The following is a 17,373-nucleotide window of genomic DNA, read 5'->3' as shown; positions in this document are numbered from 1 at the left end:
CTTCGCACCCATAACTGATGTTTGCTTGCAACCTGCTCTGTGCTCACATGTGGGGTTGGATTGTGTGAATTTTGCCTCCCACCTCCCTCAGCACTGCTGAGGTGCCAGATTCACACCGCTGGGAACATCAATTCTTTCATTTATTCCTAGTTCAGATAATGGAGGTGGGCAGCTGCAGTAGCATAAGCCTCCCCGGGATGCAAGGCTAATACGCCATGAGTTACCGTGACCTGCAGGGACCACATCAATCACACGTCACCATTTCCATATGCTGAAGCTGTCGAGTGTAATGTGGATCTCTGCCTACTAGGAAGCACATGGAATAAATCCATTTTGCACAGTCCACTGAGCATCATCAGATGGCACCATTAGCACTGTGCTGGTGTGAATTTCAACCAGCAGGGTCGAGGTGAAAAATGTTGTCACAGTCTTAACAAATGAGGGAGATGAGTTTGTCAAAACTTCAGGACTCCAAACTGGGTGATGATCAGCTAACAGCCAGGACTGTGGAGTGCCTTCCTGCCCCCTGCTCTACCCCTCCTGATTGGCCAGCTTTCTTCACTGAGTGTTGTAATACCATTTAGTTCTACACTATTTGGGAACGGCTGTTATGGGACAAAGGAAGACATTGAGAAAATGTAGGAGCTCTGATTAAGTGTTTGCTGACCCAGATGCTGTTTCATGTTGGGCAAAATGTGATGAAATGTGTTTATTCTGAATCCTGAGTTTTGTTCACAACCATTCATGATCACTGCAATGTGTCTAGCAAAAACTCACCAAAGGAGCAGTTACCTATTCCTCTTACCCAGCTAAATGTTCTACTTTGGTCAGTACCCATCATTTCTGAACTAGACAAGTGTAGAGCTCTGCAACCAGAAAAAAAAAAAATAAAAATCACCTCATCTTGCCCCCAGCAGCCTCCTGTTACTTGGAAGAGTATCCAGAAGATGAAAACACTGACTAAATAACATGGTGAGAGCCAATTACAAGTAATGCACTTTCCACTGCCTGATGCTAAGATTAGCTCTCCCTTTTTTTTAATTTCTGGAATAAATATCCCTGCCAAATAAACTATCGTCTGGGATACTGCTTCCCAGCTCCTAGCCAGCCACAGACAATATGCTCTTAGCAGAACACCTATTCAAATTAAAACCCATGAATTCTGTACACTGAGATGCAACCAGGAGAGCAGATTGGGCTGTACCCATGGAGCATCACTCATGGAAATAAAAGGCAGGAGTTATCCTCACATTTTTTGGCAGCACTTATTCTGAGGTCAAGGTCAAAGCAGATATTCTAGTGTCCATATGGCTAATATTTCATGCCAAGACAAGTTGCTGCCACAGAACAAATTCAAAGAGGAAAGGATGACGATTTATCTTGGATTTGGTGTGTGGAGATAATGTTCCATTTAAACTTTGGGACTGCTGTTCTGAGCACACAAGATAAAGTGCATTGGCAGATATTATGAGATACTAGATTATAATGATTGTAATGCCTGTTAGAATTTTTGGATGCTCTTTGTGTAACTACCTTCTCTCACGCTTCACACACAAAAAAACTCCATCACCATTGGAGTAATGTTTTTCTCCAGGATACTCCTGAAGGAATAAAGAAGTTGTCAGCTTTTCTGCATACTGTGCCCTGGGGTTAAAAACCCTGATCTTTTGCTGAAAACCCACCTAATATCCATCTCAACTTCTTGAAATACTGATAAATCTGAGGCTTGCTACTAAAAAGATTTATAGTCTCTCCAGGGCAGTCTGTTGTGGTAGCAGGTCACTGCACATCAGGCATGGGAAACCAGATGCATTTAAGCTCATACCTTTAGGTGGCTTGTAAAGTATAAATAAATATTTATAGGAAACACTACATCAGAAATAATTTATCTGACAATAAACAGTAACTCCCATGACATTTGGCCATCTCAGGTTGTGGCAGTCAGGTTTTGCTCACGTGCCACTCTTGCTTCAACAGCCTCTGCAGAGCCACTGTGGCTCAGTAAGCTACAGCTTTTTAGGACTTTTTTTCTGCTGGTTGGATGGACCACAGTAATTCCTTCAGTAACCACCAGAGCTAATCTGTGCCCCTAACCACTGGAAAAATATTAAGTTTAGCAGATCACTGTAAAAATAGCCAGTGTTATATATTTAGAGAGAAACAGCTGATGATAAGGACTTCACAGTGGATTTTGTTGGCCCTTTTAAGTGGAATTAATTTGCTGGAAAGCAAAAGTAAAGCTGAAATTGGTATTTTTAGATGCTCTGCATCATCACCCAAGCATGCTCTGTCTGGATTTGCAGTGACTTGATTGCCCAGAGCTCCCATTTATTTTTTTATCATTGAGGATATGCAAAGTCTTACAAAGTGGGGCTCTTACCGAATTCCCTGATATTGGACTACCCTTATCGGCAACTTTGGCTTAAGCCTAGGAAAGTGATGTTCTAAATTTCTGTACTAAGGCACAGAAGGCGTTTGTCACAGAAATGGACTTATCCAGCACCTGTGACGTTCTTTCTTTCTCTTCCCTCTGGTCTGTGCTTCACAAATCCAACCATACTAGGACCATGGTGGGTACAATGCCAGTTGTTCCTTGGTGCTTCAGCTTACCTTCAATTCCACTGCCACTGAAAGGAGGCCTTCTGGCTGCTATCAAGTTCTCCTGGTCAAATTTTGATATCCCAGGTGAGACAGCTTGGAGTCCTGCAGTCTTTGCCAAAATCCTTCATTTTTGGCTGCCTAAGACTCTTAGAGATGGTTTTACTTAGAGCATGAGCTCTTTGGAGTAAGGACTGGCAGTCCTTATGATCTGGGGGCATAACAGTAATACAGACTGATGCAAGTGCATTACAGCAAAGAATAGTGTTTTCAAAGGTCAGCTCACACCATTAAGTTTTTTCACAAGGGGCCTTTTCTAAGGTACAGGAGCTCAGGGTCAGAACAGATCAAACTGGTTTGTCTTTTAAATGCTATGTGTCAAATTCACGCTTTTGGAACCTAACTTTATGGCTACATTAAATCCATTCAACCCTAATAAGAAGGCTGATTGACCTGACATCTCTGTGGTGTGAGCTGTGGTCTTGTATAGTGCACAGTGCACCAGGAAGGGCATATTAAGTACAAAGTGAATTAACTCAAGGATGAAACAGCAGAGTGACAGCAGAATGTACACAGAGGGTGCTGATGTGCATTTAGCCATAAAAACTCCTTCCTGACAATATGGTACATTGGTTCAAATCTCAACAGGATCTCCCAGCAGTGCTTATTCCCACTGTACACTCACATGAGGAGCCCAGAAATGGTGTGTATAGTTGTGTATGTGAAGGAAATGAAGTAGCTCCTTTAGACCAATGTTTTAAAAGACTATGGTTTATGTCTCCAGTGAGTCTCAGGAAAGTCTGGAGTTAGGAGTACTATGAAATCCTTAGAGTTCTACCACTTGGAACCTTCCTTGTGACCCTTCTATTTGTACACAAGTGGCAGAACCGTGTCCCTCCTTAAGGGAAAAAATAAACAATTCAGGCCTCTGAATTCTGAAAACTCTGAACAATTCAGCATCTTATGTTCTTTATCTCTGGACTTTGTGAGGCTCCACTAGGAGCCAGTGTCCTGGCACAGGACAGCATTAAAAGGTTTCACTCAGGAGTTAATACTGCCTGGTGCTGCACAGGACACTTTGTGGGCACTTTGAGCACAGCCTTTTTGCATGACATGGCAGAGCAGGCATGTGGCTGTCGAGTCAGCTCATGCGTTCAGCCTCCCTGGGGCACCCCCTTTAAACAACACAAACTTATGTAACTCCTGTTCTAAAGCCTGTGGAAAGGTTCCCAATGACTTTAGCGAGCTTTGGATCAAATCCTAATTGCCAGAGATACAGTGGAAACTTTTGAGTTGCACATTTACATTTTCTACAGCAAATGAACATGCACAACGAGCTCAATCTGGTGTTTGACCCCTTCTGGCCTCTGCTACCTCGGACCTTGCAGCAAGACAAACAGAGCCAGCCTAAGAAGTACTTGGCAAACATTTTTGCTCTAGGAAGTGAGGAAGAGCTTTTTGTGCAGAGACCTACTGCTGGACTCATTATTTCAGACTGCCGTGGGCAAGGAAAGCAACGGGAGCTGTCCTACAAAGGACCCATTATCTACAGACCCAGGGCTTGGGTGCACATGGCCACAGTGAGGATGCTGAAGCCTCTCCGTGCTCCTGTCCTGACTTAGTAATAGCAGAGAAGATTGTGCAAAACCTCTTCAAAGCAACAATGCTGTTATTGTTGTAACAAAAGCTTTCTTCTCCACACTAATAACTTCTCATGTGTCTCTCAACAAAACTAAAACGTTACAGGAAGCAAAATTAATCTTTAATAGGTGGAAACTGTGTACAAAGTGCGTATTATTACTTCTGTTACGGTCATTTCTTTGTAGTCTGTCTAAGCAATACGATTTTCACTCACAATAAAGCAGCCTTTGTACAAACAAAGAGTTAAGCAAATTTAATCTCCACGATTGGTTGCAGAACTGAGGGAAGAAAAAGTAGGTTACTCTGCACAGAAAATTTCTCTTCTCTGAAAGTCTGTCTGTCATGCTAGAAGTCCCAGATATTAACTTACAAGTTATTGTCTGTTTACCCTGGTATTAGACGAGTGATCAACCTGAACTTCAGTATACAAGGATTTGGTAAAATGCAGGGAATGAGACACACAGAGTAACAGCTCTATTTACTGTACCATTAAACAGCATCAGCAGAAGCTCTGGAAATCACATGTACAAACACAAATTTAGCAGCTCTTGCTGACACTCCCTGTGCAACAACAGTAACAGCAGTTATGGTTTTCATGTGGCAAGAAGTCGTGGTCCTTTAAAGATACAAAAACATTGCAGACCACTATTACTGCTTTAAAATGCAATTACACCACAGACTTTGAGAGAGTGAGCCTGTGAATCAAAATTAATTTCTGGCCCTCCAGAGAGTTAAACAATGGGTGATACAAAAAGAACAGTATCGTGTAGTCGCAGAGCAAGCAGCTCCCAATTCGTTCTCACACTGCACTAGAGGCTCACAGATACTATAGTGATAGGTGCTTTAGAAATTATTTAGATCCCCTACTCAGCTAAATATATACAGATATTGGAGCTGTTCATGTTTGTGAAAAGGCTTACCGACAATCAGGGCAGCAGTAATTATTGAGAGGAGGGTAATAAAAAGGAAGAGCCTGACTCTAGCTGCTCGTTCAAGGTAAGCACTTACCTGAAAATATCATTTGGACTTGTCAGCAGACATCCTCACCTGCTCACATCACAAGGATTTGGAAGCTTCATCCCTCAGTGGAAAAAGGAAAAATACATCTCCCTAATGAGGCAGTTGCACGCAGGAGTTGCTGTTATTGTTGGAACTGGTTTGAAGGAATGAGGACAGAGACAGCCCAGGCAGGCGTGTCTTGCAGGGCTGTGCAGCGAGAGGGCTCACTCCTTTATGGAGTACCTTTGCAACTGCAAGGCAGGATTACTTACTGAGCCAGTCGCCCTCTCTGCCAGCAGATCGAAGGGCTGCTTGGTATTCCAGCTTGGTTTCCCATCAAGTCCAGATACAGTTTGTCTGACACGAGTCTATTCAGATGCCAGAGGATTGCTGGCAGTTCTCGTTTTCTGGGAACAAAACATCAACAAGCACCCCAGCTGCATGCCCTTGTGAGGCTGTTCAGTCCCTGTTTCAAGGCAGAGTGCCCTCCCTCCAGAGCAGTGCTTAGCTTTTTGTGTGTGGATAGATTTTACAGATCTACCTCCTGCTTCTGCACCTCTACCAGACTGTCCACTTATTCAATTATCTCTAATGATATTAATATTCCTGTCAGAGGAAAATACAGGGAATGAAATAGTGATCACTCTCTCTCTCTCCTTCTCCTTCCCTGGCACCAAAATGTACAGTCTGTATTTTCTTTCTTCACTCCTCAAGTGGTGAACTGGAAATCTGAACTAGTAACCATAAAGAAGTCCCTGGGTCCTGTGATTACTGAAGTCATAATCCTGCCTCCCTTCTTCCATTTCATCATTTTTTTTAAAGTTTCTGTCTGTTTAGCATAGCTGGGTGTCTGGAAGAACACACTGCCTGGAGAGCACAAAAATGTGTCCTGGGCAGCAAAATACCAATGCCTTGAAAGGCACGGGAAAATGTTAAAGAGAGCAACAAGTTGGGGGCTTCTTGAGAGTTTTTGATTCAGAGTTCCTGTTGCATCCAAGGATGCTGCAACAGCCCAAGCAGTTTGTTACACAGACTCCTCACAAAATTAATTCTTAATATTTTTCTAGAGAGAAAAACCAGTTCTTTCTTCTCTTTTATCATACCAGGTGAGAACATCCTGATTTTTTTTCAGGCCTTAGAAATAGGTATGTTTTCACCACATGTCTTTATTGACACTGTGGCTAAATCTGTAAGAAATGGTGTTGTGACAATAGGTTTGAGATCTGGCAGCACTAGCAGCTGTGTGGACCCTGATGGTGACACCAGTGCTGATTTGTGGGCACAAAGTCCCTAACAGGAGAGTAGGCTGGTGTATATATCATATAAATCATAAATATCATAAAGCATATTTTACCCACAGTTACACAAACTCTGTCTTCACAGGCATGATAATGTCATGAAGGATGTGGAAAAACAGAATACGAATAATAAGCTTAGGTCAGCTTTGCATTTCTGTGCTTTTGTGATGATGCTCCTTGTCTCCCTGCTATTTGCAGTCTACTTTTTGCCCTGTTTCCAGTCTGAAGGTTTTTCAAAATAAAGGTATTTAGTGCATTATGGAAAAAAAAAAAAAAAAAAGGTCCTTAAAAATATCAGCTTGTTTAGCAGTTTCTAGAACTTGGGGCTGATTAAGAGCTTGCTGCTGAAACAATGATTTAGCACGAAGCTGCAGCTGGTGTAACAAGAGAACCATGCCACGTATTTTAACCTTTACTGGGGGATTTGCCACATCTGTAAGTAGTAATTCACCACAGATTTCTTCCCTGTGTGCTGTCATGGATGGAAACATATGGTCCAAAACTGCAAAGACTGTCGTTTGGAATTTCAGATGAAAACTCTTCATAAGGACAGAGGCTCTGTGCATTCCCTTGTCCAAAAGCACATGGAACAAACCAAAAATAATTTCAAAAGCACATGAGCGTTCCTTGGTCTGACAGCTCCCCCCTCACACAAAGCTTGTCCAGCCCCAGCTTTGCAAATGCACATCCCTTCCTTTCCAGCCTTGACTTGGCAGCAGTTTTTGTTGGCAGGATGCTGTTGCCAAGGGAGACAGAAAGGATGTGCAGCTGGCTTTTCTTTCACCTGCACTTAGTGCTGCTGATCCTATTTATGTTACTGCAGAACCTTTGGCTTCTAAGGGACCTACCATCAATGTCACCAGACCTTTTGAAGAGTTTTGACAATGACACAAATAGCTGTGGCCTCTGATGAAAAGCTTAAAATAGGACCTTGCCAAAGAGAGGATGTAGTTGGTGTCACTGATGCTAACTCAAGCCAGGGTGTCCATTTCCCAAGCACTGATAAGAAAGGGGAAAGGAAGATTCAAAGCCATCCTAAAAGGATTTCTGAAAGCTCCCCAAACAGTGAGTAACTTCACATATATATAAAAGTCACATGCTTGGCCGAAGGTAGCCGTGGCTCTGGGAGGCAATTTACTCCATCCACAGGCTGACTAGTACCTCAGAGAGGCACCTCTCCTGCATTAGCAAAAGTGGTCACATTGAGGATGATGAGTTTTAACTTGGTGTCCATCCTTCAGGTGATGAAAATTAGGTGAGAAGAATCCCACCTCATACCCCTCTACCTATTTAGATTGCATCATCATAAAGCAAACCGTAAAGGAATAAATAAAAGTGATATTTGAAAAGGTGAGATGCAGTCCCTCTATTGTGATGCTTTCCAGGAGATGAAATCCCACTGCTTTGGACATTCAGAACCAGTTTTTACAGAACACCAAGTGAACAATAAGCTCTACAGAGCAACACTACATTGGCATAAAGAGTGTACTAGAACAGGGCCTGACAGCTTTTCCATGGTGATGCATTAGGAAGCATTTTTCTTTCATATATTAGAGGGTAAGTGGGCAAACACTAAATCAGCTGAAACTGGAGCTGCTGCCTCTCAGAGAAACAGCACACTATGGATCAGCTCCCCTGGCCACTTCAAGGCAAGATGCCTGGTACCTGCTGAACTGGAAAGTGCTGGGTAGCATGAGGAAGTAAGAGCCACTTCTTCATGCATAAGTCTTTTTTCCAAAAACACACAGCTCTTAGGCCTGCTGAATTCCTTTCAAAATCCTTCCACTTGCTGTTGGAGGCAACCAAGTCCAAGGCATTTGATTCCAGCACCAGATGATATGTCTTTTCCAAACCTAATTTCTTCAGCCTCCAGCTCTAAGTAATTTACACTGACTTATCTATCAATCAAGGATGCTTATTCTGGACTCAAGTTACTCTTTCATTACAGCACAGTCATTTCAACTTGTCTTTTCTAAGGAAACATTTAAAGGAACAGACCCTGTCTATCTATCCTCTTCCACCCTATGTTTATCTTTCCCACTAACTCCTGATCCATGGCTGATTTCAAATATTGTAACACACTGTATGACAACTGGTGAGGTTGGTGAGGGGCAGAGCACACCACTTGTGGATCCCCCTGCTTTCACGGTGCAGAACTTCTCCTCTACTTGCAAAAGCTGTGCTTAAATTCTCCTGCTGCAGGTACAGATCTTGCAGCCAGGAGGGATGCTGTAGTTATGCACAGGCTGACTAACTTCTACAAACCCTGAAGGTATTTCTGTCATTTCATCTGCTCACTGAAAGTAATTTGGATGATTTATTACTTACGCCCCCTTCAAACACATTATTATTTCCAAGTGCCTGGTTATCCTTGTGCTTGATCTCCAAAGAGAGCTGGTAATGAGGAACTTGCACTGGTTTGTTATATGAGCAGGTAAGATACAATTAGAAAGTAATTACTATATTTACCTGCACGAAAGCTTTATTCTGATTTTTTGATTATTTCCAGTTGAAGGAAAAGGGACACTGCCTCAGAGCGAGTAAATGGGAAGGGGACAGGGAGGATTGCGCAAGTTATTTACAGTTTATCATCTGGGAAAGTGGGAAGCAAACTAGGTCAGAATCAAGGGAGTCAGCATTTCTGGTATGGGGGACTGAGGACTAGTTTGGGGATACAAAGGGTCAGATGTAAATGGAAATTATTCCCAAGATAGACTTGGAATATAATAGGGAGTGAAAGTTTCCATGTCCAGATTTTCTCCTGTGCGAATAGCACAAGGACGTAAGGTTGCACATAAATCAGACAGAAAGGCTGGAACGTGCTGTTTTTATTATCTGATTTTATTATCTGCTGGATTATACAGGCTAGCAAAGCCTCTGGAGTGGATGTAAGGTTACTGGGGAAAGAAGTGAGTTCTTACTTTGTGTTTCTATTTGTCCTTCCTACAGACTAAAGACCGCTTTCCTTTGGCTTCTGCGACACAACTTTGTATTGCCTCTTTGCAGTCTTGAATTGAACCTGGCTTCAGCCTAAACTGATTTCAGAATAACCTGGATATTGATCCTGGTCCATCCACACTGAGCCACATGGATGCTCTGTGAGCTACTCTCCAGGGAGCTCTGCCTATAGCCGGAGAGGGTCAGCAAATCACCTGCACAGCAAAAAAACAGGTGCATTCCTGGAACTCCAGAATGTCAGAGGTGCATGTTGCATTAGGACATAAAAAGATAAAAGGGGAAGATCAAATTCCCTTCTTGAAAATACCAGCTGCTGGCTGCAGGGGTGAAGAATGGGGTTTTTGCTCCATTAGGTGAATTGCAAGATTGCACAGGTACTGAGATATGGATTTTTCTCCATGCTTTGAAGCTGGGTATTGGTCTGGAAGGAATGATGGTTCAAGTTGGTGTAGTAAATCATATGTACTTATAAGTAAGGTCACAGCAGGAGCTGGATATAATTTCTGCTAATGAGAGCAGGACTCCACTGCTTGTATTTCACTCGGTGTTACTGCTGCTGAATTCGATTCAAGAGGTGGAGATACGCAGTATTGTACACAAGGAACAGAAGGGTGAGATGACACGGTGACACAGAGTATTTGGTTAGTCAGGGGATGAGTAATTTAAATGGAAATACATGTGAAGTTAGGAAGGGGATCTCACTTTATAAAAATCTGCTCTACCAACTCCAGTTCATTCACTTCTGCAATTCGTATTTGCAATTCACCATGATTGCAGTTACACAACAAAGTAAAACGTTTCACCTTCCTGTGTAGATGGCCTCTTTTTACATCCCCATTTGCATTAAAAAGAAATAAAAGATTCACTACCAACTATTTGTGTTCTGCTTTGGAATGCAATTTTGAACATGTGTTGGTCTTGTCTTTTCACAGGAATATATTGCATGTCTGAAGCATCATTTACATTCAATGATTTAAGTGTTCATAGTGGACTGAGGTCATCTTGCTTTACACATGACGGGCTGGCACTTGACACCATCAACATAGAATAACTGGAATTACAGCAATAATAATGTGCAGACCCCCTACTGCAGCATTATTCTCACAGTACTTTACAGGTAAGATATTTTATTTGTCTTTCCTTTCTGGTTAAACCTGCCTCTATTTATACTCAGGAAAGAATTTACTTTACCCATTTCTGAAATGTCATCACCTCCACACTTAATTTTATTTTGGAAGGAAATTGGAGTGACAACCCTAACAACTTCTGATTATTCACAGAACAGCCCTTGTGAAGAGATTAAGTGTACCAGCTTTTCCATGTTGCCCTGTCAGCACACAGCCCTTCAGGGATCTTCTCTTGATGTGAAAGTTAGCTCAGCCTCAATGCTCATTCATCCTTGACTTCTGTTTCGTTAATACCAGTTATGTTGCTGGTGATATGACGTGGACATCTTATCTCTCTCCTTCCCCCTCCAGAAATGACACTGGGAGCCTCATTTCATTTCAGTCAGGCTATAACTTTTCCCAAATAACAGTTTCCAAATCACAGTGCTTATTTTTCAGCTACTGCTGATGGGAGCTGGCATCAGAAGGCAAAATAGAGGGCAGCTGCTCTTCTATCTCTCCCCTGCACATCTCCCCTCCAAGAGCACGGTGGCTGTGCAAAGCTGTGGCAACCTTGGGTGGCTACCAAGAGTACCAAGTACACACACAGCTCTGCCTTTAAAGTACATGGGTGTCCCATGGTGAGAAAGCACTGCAGGAGCCAAGCTGAGAGGTGCTTGTCCTAATGCTTTGCAGGGAGATGTGCCTCTTCCCCGTGACCCAGCTGCTCTGCTCTTGAAGGCTATTGATTTTTTATCTGGTGGAAATGCAGAAATGCCAGCCATGGAACAGGGACATTCGATTTCTGGTAGTGTCAGTGCCTACCTCAGTGGTAGCACCTGGCTTCACTGCACTGCCCTTAATATGTGTGACTGCTTGGGCCTCAGAGAGGGCTCAAGACTTGCTGGTGCATTGGCAACAAACTTCCAACACAGCTGTGACTGTTTCCTTAGAAACAGTGCAAGTGCAAACATACCCAGAGGTGTGTTTGGAAAGACAAATTCATCTCTGAAATAGATAATAACATGTTTTTACTGCCTACACTGCTCTTTTCCAGTTTTCCTTAGTCTGGACTTAATTTATTAATATGCAAAACATAAACTTGAAACTAGGGTGCTGTGGAGCTGTTGACAAACAAAGAACTTTTCTGTTCAAGTACTTTGAATGAACTACAATTAAACATCACTCTGAGTCCTCACCAGACAGATGCTGGTGTGGCAGTCAGATATTACATTCCCATGAAATCCAATGATAATACTGACATAAGTGTCTAGTCACACTTTTACCTTATTACATTTTCCCCCCTCTCTCTCTTTTTAAGCATTCTCAGCTGTCATTGTACCCGAACAGCAAAATCACTCCCACAGTAAAGTGCAATATCAGGACATAATTCTGTTTGGAGACAGAGCACTAAGTGTGGCACATCAGCATTAAAGCTGCAGGAGAACATCAGTCCTTGCATTAGCATTAACTACCGTGGCTAAGAGAATATATTAGCAATAGCCTTAGCAAAGGTCAGGACACCAAGAGGAAGGAATATCAAGAAGCATTATACAAAGGACATATTTTAAGTGCAGAGTTTCAGCTCTGTTCAGTATGAGTTCAAAGGACAGAAGGCTTGCTTGAGGTACCAATTCCAGGACCATAGAGAGCAGTGTCAGGAAAAGTCCCCTGGGACTGATGGTGGCTTCTGCTGCAGTGGCATAAATCCAGGACAACTCCTGTGCAATTAGAAAGATTATTCAACATACAAATGACTCTCAGAGGAGAACAGAGGAAACATTAAATGGACCTGAAGAAGTAAAACACAGCTGGGAGTTGAAGACCAGTAACCAAATTAGGAGTAAGAAATAATATGAAGATGAAGGGCAGTTAAGAATTGCAAGAAGTAGTCAAAGGAATGGAAAGGTTCATCTTTTGTTCATTTCAAGTCTGGGTACTGGGTGGACCATCTGAAGCCACGGGGATAGCTTAGCACAACCCTGGTTGGGTACTTGGATGCTTAATTTCCCCCTTTACCTTGTTTGTTGGAAATCGGTGTTTTGGTCAAATAGGAGATTTAAATAACTCGAGTACTTGCATACCAAAGATGTGTAAAACAGCTGCTTAGCCCATGATTACTCACAAACAGTAACTTGTACATAGTGGCTAAAAACAAGTTATCTGGTGTGAACCAAGATCAGTGGCTGAAATCCCTGCAGTAACAAGAAACCTGCCTAAGGTTGTATCTTCATGCAATCAGAATGTGACTTTTGTTTTGAGTGCTGCCTCAGAAAGGCACTGGAGCGAGAGCTGCTTCCATCTGATGTCGGTGGCATCACCCACGTGCCAGAAGTGTCACACATGATCACACTTTACTGAACTGGGACTGGGGTGAGAGCAGGCAGATAAAGCAGGGGGAGCAGTAAAATTGACATGTACCTCTGCTCTTACAGGCTTAAACCACAGACGAAAGCACAGAAGAGCTTTGAGGGGATGTACAGAATTCAGCTCTTTATGGAGTTACATTACTCTGCCATTCCTCTGTGCTTCTTTATTGTATATTTATTCCAAAGTGTCCCTGCTGGGAGCTGCTCCTGCATGTTCACTCACTGTCAATTACATTGCCAGAAACACAGCAGCACCTACAGCAACATTTCTATTGCTTTACAATTATTTCCTGAAGATGACCTTGAGTCCAAGATATTTATCAGACATGTAATAAAATAAAAAGAGGGAAAAAATGACACAGCAACAGTTTGCAAAGATTTGTTTGTGAAGGTGGTGTGATTTTAGCTTGCAAATTACTTTGTACTTGCTATGGTAATATAAAGCATCTCTTCCTCAGAGCTCCATGTCAACTTCTGCCTCTGTCTAAACTAATGCTTCCAATTAGTCCTGTTTTATTGTGCATCCATCACAGAACATTCACTGTTTGGGCTTTGAACAGTACAAATCCATATACTGATAATTATGAAAAAATACATTTCGTAAGACACAAGTGTTCCATATTTATCAGCAGTGCCTTGGGTGCTTTACAGGCTTTTTTTTCCCTGAAATATTTTTAATTTCTGTAGTCAGATTCATCTTTGTGTTTAGTTACTAATTGAAGTTCAAAGGCTGTATAGCTCTTTGCACTGGGTTCAGGCTTGGCTAACTTCATTTTTTCAGCATGTCCCTTGAAAAATGCTCAGGCTACCATGCACGTGTCCAAGGCACTAGCTGATCTTCCAAGCTACGTGGCACACACCATGCAGGAGGAAAAAAAATATCCAGACGTATTCCCTGAAATTACATCATATTACCTAACTTATCCAGTGCTGTTTCCAAATTTTGCTTCTTTTCCTATGTGAAATCTTTGGCACATATTAAAAATGTATGTGGAATAGTTTAGAATGGACTGAAAGGAGGGTAAAAGAATGTACCTAAGGCACAGACCAAAATTATGGTTTCCTAATAAGCCTGTGGTTTTAAGAGACATATAACTGTCCCAATAATTATTTAACAGGGCTAAAACATCCAGGTTTTGAGTCAGTCCAGAGGTGATATTTCCAGAAGAGAGGAGGAGAGGGAGTGATGCAAGGCCCAACCCTGAACTGAAACAGAGGCAGCACTGTCTCTGCTCATTCACTGGGGTCCTGGGAGCAGCTGGACACAAACACCCTTTCAGCTCTGGAGCAGCTGCTCTTGGCAGAGCATGATTAAAAGAGGAATATGATGACAATTCTTACAAGCTGGTTTAAAAATAACCCCTGAAAACAAAAGAGAGGTTTATTTTTTATATATATGTAGCGTTACTGAAAAGCAAAACATCTGACACCAAGCTTTTATCTGAGCAGGAGATTTTAGCTGATTCTTCACAGTCACCTATCCAGCATCTCTGGAGGCACAGGAAGAGCACAGCCTCCCTCAACAAAACCCTTCTGATGTAAGAGGACTGTCTGTGTAGCACTGAATTATCTGAACAGCTCTATCTTGCTGCTTTTGATGGACCTTGATGTGAGTGTAGGACAGGTATGGGGACGAAGGGGAGACGATGTGGCTGGAGAGCTCTGCTGCACTGTTTCTGGAATGGCAGCAAAAGAGATGTGCCCAAGGGCAGGCTGAGTCACTCTGCAGAGAGCTGCTGTGCTTCACTGCTGCTTGAAAGGGAAACATTTTAAATCTTTCTCCCTTTGTAGCTCCCAAACAACTGTCTGGTGAGAAAGGGAGGGCATCAACAGCTCTGGAGCCAGTTGCACACTGCATCAGTTGCACTTCCCTGCTTGCTGCCATGCAGCCCATAAGGGACAAAGTCATGGGGAAAACTTAGCAGGGATAAAACCAGCAGGTTGCAGCAGAAATTATTCTTTAAAATCCTTTAAGTTTTAATGAAGATTCAGATCTTTTTCTACAGCAGGTTAATTTTTTTCCTGTGTGATTCCATAAAGGCTATTTAACTCTAGAGGGTATTAATTATTCACAACAGGTGGAGGTAAATAGCTGGTGGAACACAGCTCTCCAGCCACATGGATAGATAAATATGGATGGATGGAGATGGATGGATGGATGGATGGATGGATGGATGGATGGATGGATGGATGGATGGATGGATGGAAGTGGTTCATTCAGCTTTCCCAGCACCAGGACCCGTGGGATGAGCAGGTCCCACCTAACCCTTCATTCTCAGCTCCTGGTCCAGCAACACACATATCAACTGTCTCGCAGGCTCTGTAGAGCAACAGATCTGACACAAGCTGAGCTTGTGTGAGTCATCTGGCCCTGCTGAAACCCAAAGAGCAGTGCCAAGCTGGAGCCATCCAGGGGCTGGCTCTGTAGCTGGACAGCTGCAACACCAAGAGCACTCTGTCATTACCACCCCCTGAGAGCCAGCAGTGCAGACTGACCCCTCCAGAGCTCCAGTCTTGGTGGCACAGTCCATTAACAGGGTTGTGTCAGTGCATGCTTCTCCTTACACCTCCCTCCTGAGACAGTGCTGCCACTAGCCTCAAACAAATGAACTGATTTCAAGGGGGAAGAAGGAAAAGAGAGGACATGGATGGATGGCAAAATATTTTTAGATGGTAGGACAAAATAACCAATTGCATTCTCTATTTAAAAAAAAATTATTCACCCGTTCATTCATTCATTCATTCACTCATTTGTTCACAGGCATGAGTATGATCAAACTCACCCTGCACACACTAGGAGCTGCTGGTGGCAGCTATGCAAATCCATTCCTAGCAGGCACCTTGTGGGATGCATTTACATGTCTTTTTGTGATGGGTGTATGATTATGCTGAAGAGTTTCCTCTGCTCCTCCTGTGCACCCACAGGCAGAGGTATGCGAGGGAGTATGTCTGGGTATACCAGTATTAGTTATAATTAACACACACATTTATATTTCATGTTTATATTTTGTTCATGTTTTTATCAATAAACAAATTGGAAAAAAATGCAATCTATTGCATTTTAGGTCTTACCTCCTTTTCCAGTATACATATCAAGGTATTTCATTTGTTGGAAGTTAGAAAAAGCTACCGATACAGGCTGCCCAAGGAAGGCAGTACTGTGAATCAGAGGGAGCATTCTGAAGTGGGTCTGAAGTGTCCACACAGCATCATCTCCAATAGGAGAGGAGATAAAAATCCAGGCATTTGAGTCTCCTTGTCAGTCTCTATTACAGTCCCTGAGCAAAATTACTCACTTGGAGGCATTATCTCTACATATGGAAAAATCTTCCACCATGTACACATGGCACGCAGCTTATGAATATAAAATCAATTTAAAAGGATGTCTCCTAATGCAAAGTGAAGACATTACCACATTTGCTTAACCCCAAATATAAATCATGACAATTGACACTCAGCTGAGGTGTAAGAATGGAGTGCTCTGCCTCCAAACCACAAGAGGTAGAATTCTCTTGAACTGGGTGGAACAGAGCCCTAGCTGACAAATTGACCTCAGCTAGACCTGGAGGGCTTTGCTGGGGGACACCTCTGTCAGACTAAGCAGAGAATTTTGTCAGGAGATGTCAGGGGATGGCTGGGTCATTTGTGGAGGTGTCTTTTGATGGTTTAGGAGTAGGAAGACTTGATTTCATAAGAGCTGTTTGTTTGCAGTTTGCCTGATATAGCACGTGGCAATTCAATAAAGGCAGGAGCTGGAAAAATCCACTTTCTGTAAATATGTTATGGGTTTAAGGGGTTTTAATATGTCTCTTCCCTATAACGATTTGCAGTCTACAGTGGCTTTTCTTAGGTCAAGAAGCTTATTTGAAGATGAAGGGGCAGATCTGGTGGAATTTTATCTGGAATTTCACTCAAGTGCTCAGCTTGACAGAAGCAAGAAAATTCACCTAATAAAAAACTCAAGTCAAAGGCTGATTCAAACTTACTTAACAGATTTATGTGACTGATCCCTCAATATTTTGATGAGATGTTAACCATACCTGTGTTCTGGGTTTTCTAAAAATTCAAGGTTTGTCTCTCTCTACTGCCACCAAAATGTCGAGTTAAAGCCCCAAAACGACACTTGAATTCCAGCATTAGCTCTTTATTACTCCCTGGAATGGGTAAGATATTAGGGAAACCTCTGCAGAGAATTGCTGTAAGGAAGGAAAGGAAGAAGGGAGAACAAAGCTGATACCTCAAGATAGGGAGTAGGGTGAATGACAGAGGAAGGAAAAAAGGGAACAGAATAAAGTAAGAATGGAAGATGGGATATTTTCTTCTCAAGCAATACTGGATGTAAGAACTATGTTCAGGATAAATAATGTTATCCGAAAAAGCTAATTGCTTGTATATGGCAAAATC

General features: G+C 42.5%; 1 protein-coding gene across 2 annotated transcripts in view; it reads right to left on the bottom strand.

Moving 5' to 3' along the window:
- The window catches only part of TMEM108 (transmembrane protein 108), a 160,788-nt gene that overhangs the window by 11,790 nt on the left and 131,625 nt on the right, over window positions 1–17,373 (bottom strand). The window contains exon 1 of one of the 2 annotated variants that reach the window (XM_015617126.3): window positions 5,248–6,166. The exons of the other annotated variant lie outside the window; for it this stretch is intronic. Coding sequence (XP_015472612.1) covers window positions 5,248–5,260 — 13 coding nt within the window. The 5' untranslated portion in view covers window positions 5,261–6,166. Of the gene's footprint in view, window positions 1–5,247; window positions 6,167–17,373 lie in introns of those variants that run through there. 2 annotated transcript variants of the gene reach the window in all.

The sequence above is a fragment of the Parus major genome, chromosome 2 (genome assembly GCF_001522545.3).
Source record: "Parus major isolate Abel chromosome 2, Parus_major1.1, whole genome shotgun sequence".
NCBI lineage: Eukaryota > Metazoa > Chordata > Aves > Passeriformes > Paridae > Parus > Parus major.
This window is presented reverse-complemented; position numbering and strand designations above follow the sequence as displayed.